The sequence below is a fragment of the Scomber japonicus genome, chromosome 2, assembly GCF_027409825.1.
Source record: "Scomber japonicus isolate fScoJap1 chromosome 2, fScoJap1.pri, whole genome shotgun sequence".
Taxonomy (NCBI): Eukaryota; Metazoa; Chordata; class Actinopteri; order Scombriformes; family Scombridae; genus Scomber; species Scomber japonicus.
The window spans coordinates 23224779-23238635 of record NC_070579.1 but is presented as its reverse complement, the minus strand read 5'-3'; the positions used below and the strand labels follow the sequence as shown (position 1 = coordinate 23238635).

Below are 13857 nucleotides of genomic sequence, written 5' to 3'. Positions count from 1 at the left end.
CTATGATAGGCTACAGAGACCCAGGAGTCCCACCCACGCATGTTCTAGACCCCCCCTCGTCCAATCACCTTTAATGACAAGCAGTCATCATGAGAGAGAGAGAGAGTGAGAGAAACAACAACACCGGAGCTAGCAGCAGTGATGCTGCTGCTTCAGCAGTGGGTCCCTCTCAGCAGTCGACAAACCAGTCGGACAGTGAGCCAAGTGAGGCTCCCGCTGCCATGGTGGTGCAGGAGGAGGTTGAGGAAGACTCTCCACCATGTGGAAGTGGTGATACAGTCTTAAGCAGTTGTGTGCCTGCCAGCATTGTGTGGATAAACACTCATTAAATGTTCAGAACGGGTACTTAACTGTGTATGAACTTTACTTGACATAATAAATAGCAAACTCTGCATAGTGTGGTGTGTTACAACTAGGCCTAAATCTAGTTATCTAAAATATTGGAAAACAATCATATTCATATACTATCCTGATTAATTGATTAGTTGCTTTTATTAACCACTTAACCACTATTTTCATCAAATGATGCCACACATAATTGTAAATCTGCAAGCTTACAACTCACATGTTGCAATGTGATGTGGTTTGAGCATGTAGATCTGCTATTTTCACAATTTTTGATCATTTCTACCATGTCTTCCCCTAAATCAGGTCACCAGAGTTAAAACCTATAGTTGCACTTTGTATTGTATTATGATACACTCTTAAATCCTTTCTCCAGTATCCTTCTTAAGAGCAAGTGAGCAACATACTGTGTAATCATCATTTATTTTATTCAAGGCTCCAGAATATAAGGGATATTGTTCAGTATACTACTGTTATTAAGTGTGTGTTTATATGTACATTAACAGGGCGAGTTGGCACAGTATCTGCGCGCAGATTGTAGTGGGCCGGTCTGGACCAAAAAGTCCAGGGCCGAATTTTTGTCCCAGTCCAGGCCTGAATGGGACTAATTTAAACTAAACTGAGCTAAGGGTGAACAATTTGCACAGTATGTAGATATGTATGTGTATAAAAAAGAAAATCGCTGCTGTATTTATACCTTTAGATGACGTTATTTTGAGTGTGGATGGAGCAGTTACACTGTTAGCAGAGCTCTGATGGATCTGAGCTCCAATAAAAAAAAACAACCATTTTAAAAGTTGACCTGACAAGGCACGAAAACATTGGTATCATGATGTAGTTATTGCAATTAAATGACATGAAATCTATGTTTATTTACACTCAAACTGGCCACTCTGAAAAGGGTTGTTTAGACGGGATGCAAAGGCTGCTATGGTGCTTGATGCTTGTGGTATTATGATCAAAGCATGATACATTTTATTAAGACCCCAGGGAACTGTGTTAACTTGTGGAAAAGGGATATTGTACTTTCAATACTTTCCAGCTTCTCTACTCTGGCATTCAGCCCAAAGCCAATTTGTCTTTTTTGAAGATGTAAATCTTTAAAAAAAAATGTATACATAGTGTCACTGTTTAAAAAGGCTCCATCATTTCCTAAAATGGCTGAGCAAATATTTTTTTCAGGACTATTTTTAACTGCAGACTCAGATTTTGTGCCTTAGTTCATATTCACAGCAGCAGGACAATGTATGTGGGATTTACTAAAATTAAGTGTTACTGTCCTAGTAATAAAGGGATGTGTGGCCACAGAGAATCAAACATTCAACAGCACTGACACATACACAAAAGGTGAATTATTAACGATGAGCAACAAAAGGCTTGTGTTCCCAATAAATGATGAGAGCCCTCTATGTCTCCTCATGAATGAAGTTGTTCCTGCACATTCATTAAAAATTTCCTTTCAATACATTTAAAGGATTACTTGCTTTCATAACAGCTTGAAATTGACATTGATTAATATTCACCAGATAATCTCCATACACCAACTACTTGCAAATAAGTCTTAAAGTTTCTTTTTAAATAATCTAAAAACAAAATATTCTGTCCCATAAGCCAAATTTCTATCTGATGGTTTAAGTGAAGGGTTGTGGATTTTGTACTTGGGAAAAAAGGCAAAAATTCTAATTACTTCTCACTTCTTGAAGAAGTGCTCTCAGAGATGACATGCATGTAAAACAGCAACATCAAAGAGAGCTAGAGGCCCGGCGGAGGGATTTTCTTATGCTAAGACTGTGCTTCGCCCATGACCCGCTGTTCTCTGACCTGAGGCTCCGAGAGCGAGGGCGGATATGTGGCGAGCGTCGGCCCCCATCATCGTCCGTGATGCTCTCTGTGCTGCCAAAGTGCTTGGACAGGAAGTGCAACTCGTCCATGGTCGGCTGGAAGGGCAGCTGGTGCAGACGCTCCTGGGACGAGCTGGATGACTGCAGAGAGAGAGACCACAGATGTGAAGAAGAGACAAGGTTAAAAACTGAAATGATCTTTATTGTTTAATGACTCTGTTGCCTCTGATGCAACATTGATAGTTTAAAAATAGAAATCCAGTTATAGGAAAAGAGGACATCAGGAGAGGAGAGGAGAGGAGAGGAGAGGAGAGGAGAGGAGAGGAGAGGAGAGGAGAGGAGAGGAGAGGAGAGAGAACAAGGTGTACTATGATGTGAGTGGGTGTAAAAAACTGAAACAAAGAGTGACCAAGTTTTTTTTTTTAAAAAGGAAGGAAAAAAAGAGAGAGGTGCAGAAACAGGAAAATATCCAGAAGGAGTGAGTGTAGGAGGGCAAAACTGAATAATGTGAAAAACTGAAGGAAAAGACTGCAGGGAAGGAAAGAGTCACTCCATGTAAAAGTCAACCGCTGCCTTAAGTGTTGGCTGCCTCAGGGGATTAATGGGAGCACTATTCGGTCTTAAACAAAAGACTTTTCTTCAGTGCAGGAGGGAAAATCCAGTTTGGATCAATGGGAAGCTTAATGAACATATCTCCCAATGGGACACCACAGTTGGCTTTGGCTGCACAATGATTTCTGCAATATAAAAATCCATTAGAAATTCCATTCAGGTCTCAGCCACTTACAAGCTGCAGAAAGCAATGAAATGATGATATTTGTGAATGCAGCAGGTCCAGTCAGAATCAATTAAGAAGTTCCCTGGAGATAGAGGGAGCTTCAAACCTGAGGAAAATGCCATTGGATATGATAGCTGTCACAGATTAAAACTTGCTCTTATCTGTCCTCACTCCTTTCAAGGAAGTTTGTAGTTTTTTTTTCCTTCTTCCTGTATCTTTCACCCTAACCTTCAGCTGTTTACATTTCACACCATTTCTACAGCTTTTCTGCATAAATTTGCTTCCTATCTACCTCTTCAAGTAGGAAACTCCTCCACACACACACCCCTCTCGTCCTTTCATCTGCTCTGTTCAGTATGCAAGGTTCCTGCTGTAACTAATCAAGCGAGTAATGGCTCATGTAAAAACCAGCAGAGCACTGAAACCTGACGGGATGGAAGGGGGACCAGCGGGTGATGGAGAGAGGAGAGGAGTATGGGGAGAGTCAGCAACCTCATCTACCAGTAGAAAGAGATCAATGAGTAGCTTCCAGTGTGTTGTGTGTCCATATGTGCTGCTGTGTACACGAGAGGCAGTCAATGAAAGAAATGGTGTGTGACGAGGAGCAAAGATGCAAAGGAAGTGATTGGGCTCATAGACATATAAGGGGAGTGGATTATGAGACAACACCTTTCCTTCACAGGAGCATAGCACACATTAAGGTCCATTTCTCAAAGGGACTATTTACCAAATGGACTTTGGCAGTGTTCATTTCTTCGAGTAGTCTCTTATGCTCTAAACATCTTTCACTCAGACAAAGTGAGCATTGTTGTTATCTCTTTGCTTGCTTCCAAACACGTTTCACTTCCGCCTACACTTGTTTTTATTTGTCTCCATTGCCCCTCTTTATCATCCATCTCTCCTACTCTGGGGATGAAGTGATGGATAGAGAAATAGTCGCTGAAGCACTCTGCGACTGCAAGGCAGAAATGTAGATTGGTTACATTTTATTTTAATTATCCTTGCTCCACTTTTTTCCAGAAAGGCCAAGTCATCAGCCGCAGATAAATCAGGTCGATAATATCTTAGCAACTGATTAAGTATTTTTAGTTCTGCTTCACATGTGATGCATGTTCTTAAATGCTTTAGATCACTGGCTTAGAGTCGCAGCAGCAAGTACAAAGTTGGAGATGTGTGTTTGTCTGTGCATGGTATTTAGCTGCTAGCGTGCCGTGTAATCATTTCAAAGTGAAACCAAACAAAAGTAGAACATGCGACTTCAGAACATGAATTTACAAGCAGCATAGTGGGTGCTGATTTTATGCATGAAAATATATGCACATAAATTCTTTGAGTGAGATACATATTCATGCCAAAAAAACAATCTAATCTATTTAGAAATGGGCGAAAAATGTCAAATACAATTTTGTGTGTTGATTTCATGACTCTAAATAAGCGACAGAGGAAAAAGCAAATGCCACACTTAAGATCCTTGTCACTCTTTAGATAAGAAAATCATGAAGGAATCTATCTGAAAACAGTATAACCATCACAGAAGATTTTACTTCAGGGGACTTTTCAGGAGGCGGCTGCTTCACTCTGGTGTGTAGTTTGACAGCAGCACGATTTGCATTACAAGGACACACTTAGTCAGCTCTATCCTGCATTTGAGAAGAGATAAGGTGCAGTGGTTGCTTTGACTGTAATAATCTCTAGTATGGAGAGTGGTGTTGGTAAAATCTTAAAGGATAGATTCACTTTGTTCAGCTGTATTAACCAATAAGCACTTGCTCATATGCACGTAAACACATAGAAACAGTTTTTGGTCACTATGATTGAGGTCCCCTTCTAACATGATTTCAGTATAAGAGATGGGGCACAACATCCACAGTCCTCGTTCTGTGAAAAAAATCTGGACTATCTTCCAAATTACCAGTCGTTTTGGTATGAAATTCCCTCCTTGTATTTAGACTGACTTTGCCAAACTAGTCTTTAAAATGAGAACTGAGAGAAAACACAAAACAATTCTGATGCTTAGAATATGAACATTATTAATGTTGGAAGCCTTTCAAGGCTATGAATGACTTCTTAACAGACTCTGATTTCAAGCACCTCACCGATATGCTCAATATGTCCCATGTTTACTGGAGTTTGTTCTTTAGAGCTAAGATACATAGAATTTAAGTTTTAACTGAATTAGAGCGTTGAGTATGTTGCTTTCCCCTCCTTTAAACCTCTTAGATTGAATCTTACCGTTGAACTGGGCGTATTGGTGCCATATCCTGAGGAAGGCAGGGAAGCCAAGGACCATCTACGACCATCAGCCCTGAGAGAAAAAAATCCCACAATTATAAAAGTGAAAAAAGGACATTGTTTTTCTCTAAGTCTTTTGAAAATATCAGTTACTATGTTCATCTTTCCTATCAAAACAATGTGCAGTTATACTGAGGCAATCCCACCACCTTAACTTCCTCTCAATCTCTATCCAATTACACTTTTGTTCCTCTTATTCCTTTCTTCACTCAGGCCTCCTCTGGCCATCCCAGAATCTGACACTTCCTCTGAGTGAGTGATGGCACCTCCACTCATTCATGTCATTCTTATGTCACACTTTAGTCACACAGACACTTTGGGAGAAGCGTACTGTAGGACAAAGACCAGACATGGCATTCAGTTTGAATGTGTGTGTGTGTGTGTGTGTGTGAGGGTGGGTTGGTGTGTTCAGAGTTTCACTATGTGTGTATGTGAAAAAATAATCCTAACAAAAATTTTACTCAACTACTCCACATCATTCTTAGAAAGTTGCAAGTGTGACTTGTGTGAATAAAAGAGAGATTCCAACCTTCTCGAAGAGGCGAAGGAGAAGTGGGCAGGTCCACTCGGTGAGAAGTTGCGCGGGCTGTCCAGTGGACTGCTTCCTAATGAAACACATGGACAGAAAACAGACACTGTGTGTTATAGGTCAGGATCATAATAATATAATACGGTAATAAAGTTTATATGCATAGAAGTGCCTTTCAAAAATAATGTTACAAAGTGCTTTACAAACAACAAACATTAAAAACTGGAATACAGGAATGAAATCAAAAGGAAGATGTAAAAAAAAAATAGATCAGTTAAAAATCTACTGAAGTTTTATATCCCCATGCATCCAAAAGTTGTTGTGTTTCCTGCTGCAAGAAGACACTGATCGCTGCAGTTTACTGCGTCCTCTTGAGGTAAACAAAGCTCTGAAACTCCAGTAATAGAAAGTGAAAAAAAAGATTGATGAAAACAGGGAGCTTCTGATTACAGCATGCATGAGTCTCAGTAAGTGAGAAAAAACAAAAAAACTGTTAAACCACAGAGTGCTTATGTTGCAAATGGGATTTTTCATGTTAGTTTATTGTATAAAATGTATAATCTTTATCCCATTTTTAAAGTAAAAACAGTTAAAATACAAATAAAAACTAAACAAAAGTATAATCTTGGACTGTATTTCTCTAACTTCTACATACTGACCTATGTGTCCAGGCAGTGGAGAGTGCGGCCGTGGCAGCGTGGGGGATGTACTGGTCAGGATGAGGCTTTTCCGGTTGCTGGTTCTGCAACTAGAACATATATGAGAACAAAGATCAGGTCAATATTTGTCTTCATTATATTTAAGGCTCCATCGATACCAAAAGGTGACAGTTGGCACACACCACTGAGTGACCCCCTGGGTTAATGAATAGACTGTGTCACTGTTTGACTGTGAGCCTGTGTGCTGTTACTTGTCACTCAGTGAATGTATAGCCTATAGTAGACTCTGCATGCTTTTTATCTTGAGTACAGTATGTCTCTTTGTGCCATAATATGAGACTTTATTGACATCAACCCACCCACAGGGAAGCAACAAAGATTTTTAATTTCCTCCAGGTCCAGGTCCATGGTGACTGCTGCCATGAAATATAATGGCAGGGGTGATGAGGCGATGGAGGCACAGAGCGACAGACGGAGAGGGAGAAAAAAGCCGGGGAGGACGGGTATAGAGCGTATCGAAGAACTGAGATTATTGAACCATAAAGGCTTCACTTGCTGCTCCTGCTGCCACCAGCGGCTGTGTCTCTTAACGATTTCACACACACATAAACACATACACACAAACACATACACAAGGCTTATTGTCTTACATAACAGACCATAAAGTGGAAAGTGGATTTTTCAGGTGTTATTTTCATGTGTGGATTTGGTTGCTCACAGGCCTTTAGTGTCTGTGTGGTTCACCGGAGTGCCTGTCAGGCCAGATTTTGCAGAGCTGAACCACATCTGACAAACAACACAAGTTTGCTTGGCGTTGCATCAGCCAGCACGGTGCTCTACATCCGTGCAGGAAGTGCAGCAAAATCAGAGATGCGCAGCACACGCAAAAATAAAAAATGCACAGTCACACAAACACACATTGGTTATACTTGATATATCTTAGTCTCTTGCAGTCCTCCCACTTCCTTATCTCAGCTTCTTTTTGATGTGAGTCTCCAGCAGTTGTTTTCTAGCTTTCTGAAACATCAAACCCCTGGCAGGATTTTATCGGTGGCAGTACGCCTCTGTGGGCACAAGCTGAAGGAGAGCTTGTACTCAACCTTGCAGAACAGAGGAGGAGCATATTGAAATATTTAAGGGAAATGCATTAGCTTTGGACAGAGAGCTGGAAGTGGCTTAACACCATTCTTCACTTCAGCTCTCAGAAGATGAGAACAGAGGAGGAGAGGAGGAGGAGGAAGGGGAGAGGGTGATGGCAGGGAGAGAAAAAAAAGAGCAAAACAAAAACCGATTTCCTTTCAGTGTCCTTTTTTTTCTTTCATTCAGCCATAGTTAAACTCCTGAACCTGCCTACAGTCTCCTTCCATTTCACTGGATACTTAACCTGTAGTCTTTCAAATCCACATTATTTTTATTTCTGGCTCTTTCTCAATAAAAGGCTGAATCACTTGAGCATACATTAGGCAGACTTCACTCTGGAGCGTATTCTTAGCTTTTGATTCATGATTCATCGAATCTACAGCAGCTCCACCAGCAAATGGCAGTGATTCACATCGAGGTGAAGTGGCTAATGTTGCAAACCACATAGCATAGTGAAAGGGGCTTAATCTTACCTGACTAGTTTCTGTGACTTTTTCTTATTGCTCATTATTCTCAGTCTCAATATGTCTCTTTCACCATCCTTTGATAACTCTTCACTCGCCTCTATTTCTCCGTCCTTCCCCCCCACATGTCCTGCTTTATTCTCACTGTGCTTTCTCTTTCTTCAGAATTAACTTGCTGAAAGAGGACTAAGTGAAATGTGCACAGTCAAGACAACTCATTCTTTCTCTTTAAGGTTTATAGAGTCGACTAAACTATTAGAGACAGTACCAGAATGAAAAACCCACTGGGGCAAAGCAATCTAATCTCCCCACAAAGCCAGAAGTCTCTGGCAGCCACTACGCTTTATAAAATTGTTATCTTAAATGAATTCTGCAAAAGGGCATCTTGCCCAAAGCATTTCTACAGTTAAAAAAAGAAAGAAGGTTAAATAGGAGTGCTGCTCTTTACTCTATACACCAGCAGCCAGCCACATATTTATCATCAGTAAAGGTCACATTAAGAGTCCTGTTACTTGTGTTCCTGCGAAAGCTATGAAGAGAGCACATATGATAGAAGCAGCAGGGGGAGAGAGGATCCATCTGTGAACACTGTAATATCTGATGTATTCCCAGTGTATGCTGGTTATTTTGTGATGAAGTGATCTGAACTTTACTCAACCTGCATTTTAAGACTTCTGCTTCAGTCTGTGATTTACTAAAGTGGACGTGGGGTTTTAAATGGGAATTATATCAATTATTCAATGTTTATTTTGTTTGCTTATATTGGATAAATTCATATACAGATAAATAAAAGGAAAATATGACATGAAATGCCTTATTACTTCATACCTCACGGACCGCCTACAATTCATGCAAAAAAGGGACCACAAGTCTGCATCCACTACAGAAACCTCCTCCTCACATACAAAGCCCTCCACCATCTAGCCCCTTCTTATTTCTGCGACCTCCTACAGGACTACAGCCCCTCCTGCACCCTCCGCTCAACCTCTGCTGGTCTATTAACCATCCCCACATCACGCCCCAGCATCATGGGTGTCCGAGCCTTCAGCTGCAATAATTTATTATAATCGCTATGGGAAATAAAACAAAAGCCACCTTAACTACATTTAGCCAATTATAAACTTTCTGTAATGAAAAAATTACCACAAAACAGCAAGATATATGTTTAAGACAACTCCTCTGATTTAACGCTGTCCATAATAGAAAAAGATCAATGCAGTAGATTTATTTCTTTTTTATTCCATGCATTTTTCTTACTTGTGAACACCTGGCACCTACATTAGCCAAAATTCAACCTCCACTGACCACTTACAGTTTGTTTGGAGATTTGGGTGTGTTAAGCAGGCCAACAGAGATCTATTAACCTCACTTCTTTTCTAACTCCACACCCCCAGGGTTAGGGTTAGGGTTAGGGTTACAATGCTTTTAACAGCTTTTATCTTTTATCATTTTTGGAGCTACAAAAGACTTCATAAAAACATTTAGTGGTAGGTATAAAGGTAGCATTTCCCTTCACTCCCTTCTTTCACCAAGAACAATACTGGGGCAACGCGCTGTATAGGACTTCATATTAATGTCTCTTATTCTCTTTCTCATTCGCTGTCATGCCCTCAAATCCAGTCTTCTTAATTAGCAGTAACAGTATGGCAGCCAGTGAAGGTTACAGGACAGGAGCTATAGGTGACTGTAAGGGCTTATGGCTAACAAGCTGTAGATTCACTTGACTGGAAAAGCAAAGAAGATAAGAGAGGTGGGAATGTGTTTCTGGTGGAGGGCAAAATGTGTGTGTCTATGTGTGCCTAAATGTGACTTTAAATCACTCTGTCACGGTTATGGCCACGCAGTCCGGGCTCTTCCTCCCCCAATCTGGTTAAGTGTGTGTGTGTGTGTGTGTGTGTGTGTATACGCGTGTATGTGTGTGTGAGGTATAGAAAGTGTTAGTATGCTGCACGTTGCCATCTTGGAATCATAAATCTGAAGCTATGTCTAGTTTCGTGGTCAAATACAAAGACGTTGTCAGTTCACAGCCAAACAATCCTGCACTTCATCATCCAGCAACACCTCTGTTTTTCTGATAGATGGTGATCTTTGGATTCATTCAGTCATCCACTTCTGCATAAATGAATTTTGAGCAGAAAACTGAATCTGAAAACGAGACACTTTACATTTCAATATTCATACCTATTCAAATCCAATTAGGTTAATCAAGAACAAATTCTCTCAAAACATAATGAATTGACCAAGAAGAAAAATGAAAAGCATTGAGAGAGTGAAGAGGACTGGTGATGGGGAATGTACAACGTTGCCATAGCAACACATTTAGAGTCACATTCAAAAGAAGCAAACAGTGACATCTCCTACTGTTTTCCTTCTTTTCTATTTTCACCAGAGCACACAGTGAGAAAAACGCCAGTTGTGTTAAACAAATAAAATAATGAAGGTGAGCATCAGAATGAATTTAAGGCTGCTGAAACAAAAAAAAATGTACCTCAGCCTGCGGGTAAACATAACACTGTGAATCATTGTCCGTTGAAACAACTGAGCCAAACAGTATTTGTACATTTTTTTGTGGATGCCAGTCTTATAATCCATCATAATCCATTGTGTAATCCATCATGCCGGCTCAATCTGTGTGTGACAGAGGAGTAGTGGTGAGGCGCATGGAGCTGTCAGTCAGACAGACTATGATTCATCGGGGTCAATGGTGCATGCCACTATTGTGTGCACCTCTGTTGACGGCCACAGGAGCTGACAAGAAAGCTGAAAGTTTGTCCACTGAAACAACTTTTTAAAACATGATAAAGAAAGAGAGTATATAAGTGTGATAGTGTCAGTTGTGTGTGGCTGAATCTGATAAATGCTGCCGGCAGACCAATGTTTTTTCTTTTTTAGATGCAGGTGGTTTTTGCGTCTAGTTGATCTCAAGCAGCCCCTCCAGAATAATAAACAGACATAGACATTAACCTAATAAATGAACAAGGCTGTTTGAGAGAAAGGCAATGTCTGATGAATTATTTGTTTTTATTAACATGATGATAAAATGTTAATACTGAACATTCGCAAAACGCCCTTCTTGGCCAGCATTATTTACTTATGTATGGTCAATTTAAGCAGCTCAAAGACCTTGGCTAAGGTTAGAGAAATATGTTTACACTATAGTCCACTACGTATATTTGTGTGTTCAATTTCTGATGATCTGAATTTATACAATATGAAGTGTCCTCAAATATTATATGATAAGGACACTAATTCCAGCTAACAGTCCCACAAAACTATAATAACTCACTGCTTCCAATCATGAAACTCAGGACTGTTATTGGCTACAACGCTGTGGTCATCTTGCTGTGGGAGGGTCAAAGGTTAAAACTGTGGTAATGACTCATGGAGAAGCTTTGACGAGCAATTATCCCCCCGCAGGCCATCAGCTGGCACAGGGCCATTAGGCTCTCACACAGACATGTCTGTGAATGTGCACACACTCACAGAGAAACTCATAGGCACTGTGATGTTCCCCCTCACTACAAGTATGGTGGTGAAAGTCGTACCTGGAAGTAGGTCTGAAGCTGTAAAGGATGTTTAACAGACAGTCTGGCTGATGACACATTATTTGGCAAACCTGGGGATTTATATAAAATACCTATGATTGTGTGACTGCTCATTCTTGCATTGCTGGAGTTATTTTTAGTTGTTGTAGTCGTTGCTGCATACTGATATGACTCAGCTAATGACTTGGAGAGTACTGTGTTATTACAAATGAATGACAATAAAAATCATTTAATTCTAAAACAGACAAGATTTTTATGTAAAAATGCTCCAATATTACAGATAAATGACAACAGAACAGAGTGCCCTGTTTCTGCCAATAGTGCTCAAATGGATTTGCTAAATAAAACTGAAGTGACAGAAATATACAAGACCCAGAACAGCTCTCACAAACATTTGGTTTGAAACTAATTCACATACTAACGTGAATGTGAAAATCATCACTACTTTCTGTTCTGATCCTAAATCAATACATTAGGGATTATTCTATTTTCTTATTGTCAACAAATCTCAGTGTAGAGTCAAACTAACAATGAACTGATTGTACCTGTACTGATGTACAGTACAGGTACTGTGCATGTATCCAAAGCCTCATATATCTTATTCTCATGTTCTGTATAGCTCCATTGTTGTACATTGTAAACTACTAAAAACACAACAATGAACTAAACCTCTGCACTGGGTGACATATTCCTTGATTACAAAGAAACAGCGATGACATGATCACGGTTCAGTTTACAGAGATTAACTAGCTTGTTGTGCCACATATCACAAAATCTTGACTATGTTTGAGCTTGTAAATTGTAAAGAACTAAGTCGTTTTATAGCCTGTAAACATGATCAACAGCCATCCAAGTGTGGAATTCAGCTGACCGAAAGATTTAGAAAGTTACAGATTTGGTTTCAAACATCTTTTTCCAATTAAAAATCATAACAAAAAATCAAATCTTAATCTATGGACATTTAGTCATCCTCAGTGAAAACAAAACCCATCAGTATCATATTGTAGTATTTTTACAATATCATCCTTAATTATAATTTACTTTTAAATAAAAATCTCTATCACCCACTGTCACTCTCTCATTTTCTTCATTCTCGTTTATGAACACACATTCACAAGCCGAACACACAACACCCTCTGATCAGACAGTTTACACAGTAGTTAACTTCATTATGTTTGTTTCGCCCTTTGTAATTATTTCCTGGCTTCTCCTAACGAGGGTTGCCTCCTGCCCTCTCATCTCCTCTCCTCCTGCAAAGTTCTGACCACAAAGAAAAAAGGCCTCTGACGGGTTTATAATATAACCCTGACAGCTGAGCACATTCATTATAACGGACAGCCACTGATAAGAACACAGCAGCGTGGACGATGAGCCGTTCAAACACAGCGGCTCCATATTACTCTGAATCAATTAAAGGAATGAGCCAGATCAGAATGAAGAGTCGACACTGACGGCCTGATAGCACATCATGAGGGGAAATTTAACCATCTGGTGTGGGGTGTGTGTGGTTTTTCCCCTGTGTGTGTGTGTTCATGCTGTCATGTGTGTGTGCATGCTGATTATCCATTTGCATTCACATGAGAGGCTGTGACAGGTGCGAGTGAGAGCTTGTGCATGCTTAATGTGTTTTACCTCACAGATTATCAACTGTGTGTGTGTGTGTGGTGTGTAGGTGTGTGTGTGTGTGTGTGTGCATCTGTCTGTCAGTTAGTAGTGTCATCTTCTGCTCTAAGTGCTGACTCACATGGCTCACAGGACACCAGACCTTCCTGATGGTTACACCATCGATCCATCCAGGCTCACTTCCTGTCAGGTGACATCTCTCTCTCTTTCTCTCTCTCTCTCTCTCTCTCTCTCTCTCACTGTCTGCCCACAGGACCTCTTAAAGGCTCCATGAAACGGAAGTTAGAGCATCTTAAGTTTCTGTACTGTGTTGTATTTCTCAGTGAAATAGAACATTTTATACAGTTAAAAGAGGGGTTTTAAATCAAACAATTTGCATTTGATTGGACGGCTAAAAGTGAGTGGACCTTACAGAGTTGAGTGTGATACGGAGCTGCAGAGGACTGTTAGCTCCACACACACCTGAATAATAATAATACTACATTTTTGTAAAACCCCCCTGAGTGCAGGATGAGCCATTGATCATTTGAAACTGTTTTACAGGGAGAGAAAAGATAGGGATTTGGATGTACAAATGCTCTGTTACTGAATTCTTTGACACATATTTGGCATAAAATGAGGAATAAATTACCAATTAACAC

General features: G+C 40.1%; 1 protein-coding gene across 1 annotated transcript in view; it reads right to left on the bottom strand.

Annotated features, from left to right (window-relative positions):
- Window positions 1–13857, bottom strand: part of mast1a (microtubule associated serine/threonine kinase 1a) — a 72163-nt gene that overhangs the window by 30304 nt on the left and 28002 nt on the right. The window contains exons 2-5 of the mRNA XM_053326645.1: window positions 6445–6533; window positions 5786–5861; window positions 5197–5269; window positions 2167–2327 (exon numbers count right to left, since the gene is read on the bottom strand). Of these exons, the coding sequence (XP_053182620.1) occupies window positions 2167–2327; window positions 5197–5269; window positions 5786–5861; window positions 6445–6533 (399 nt within the window). The remainder of the gene's footprint in view (window positions 1–2166; window positions 2328–5196; window positions 5270–5785; window positions 5862–6444; window positions 6534–13857) is intronic.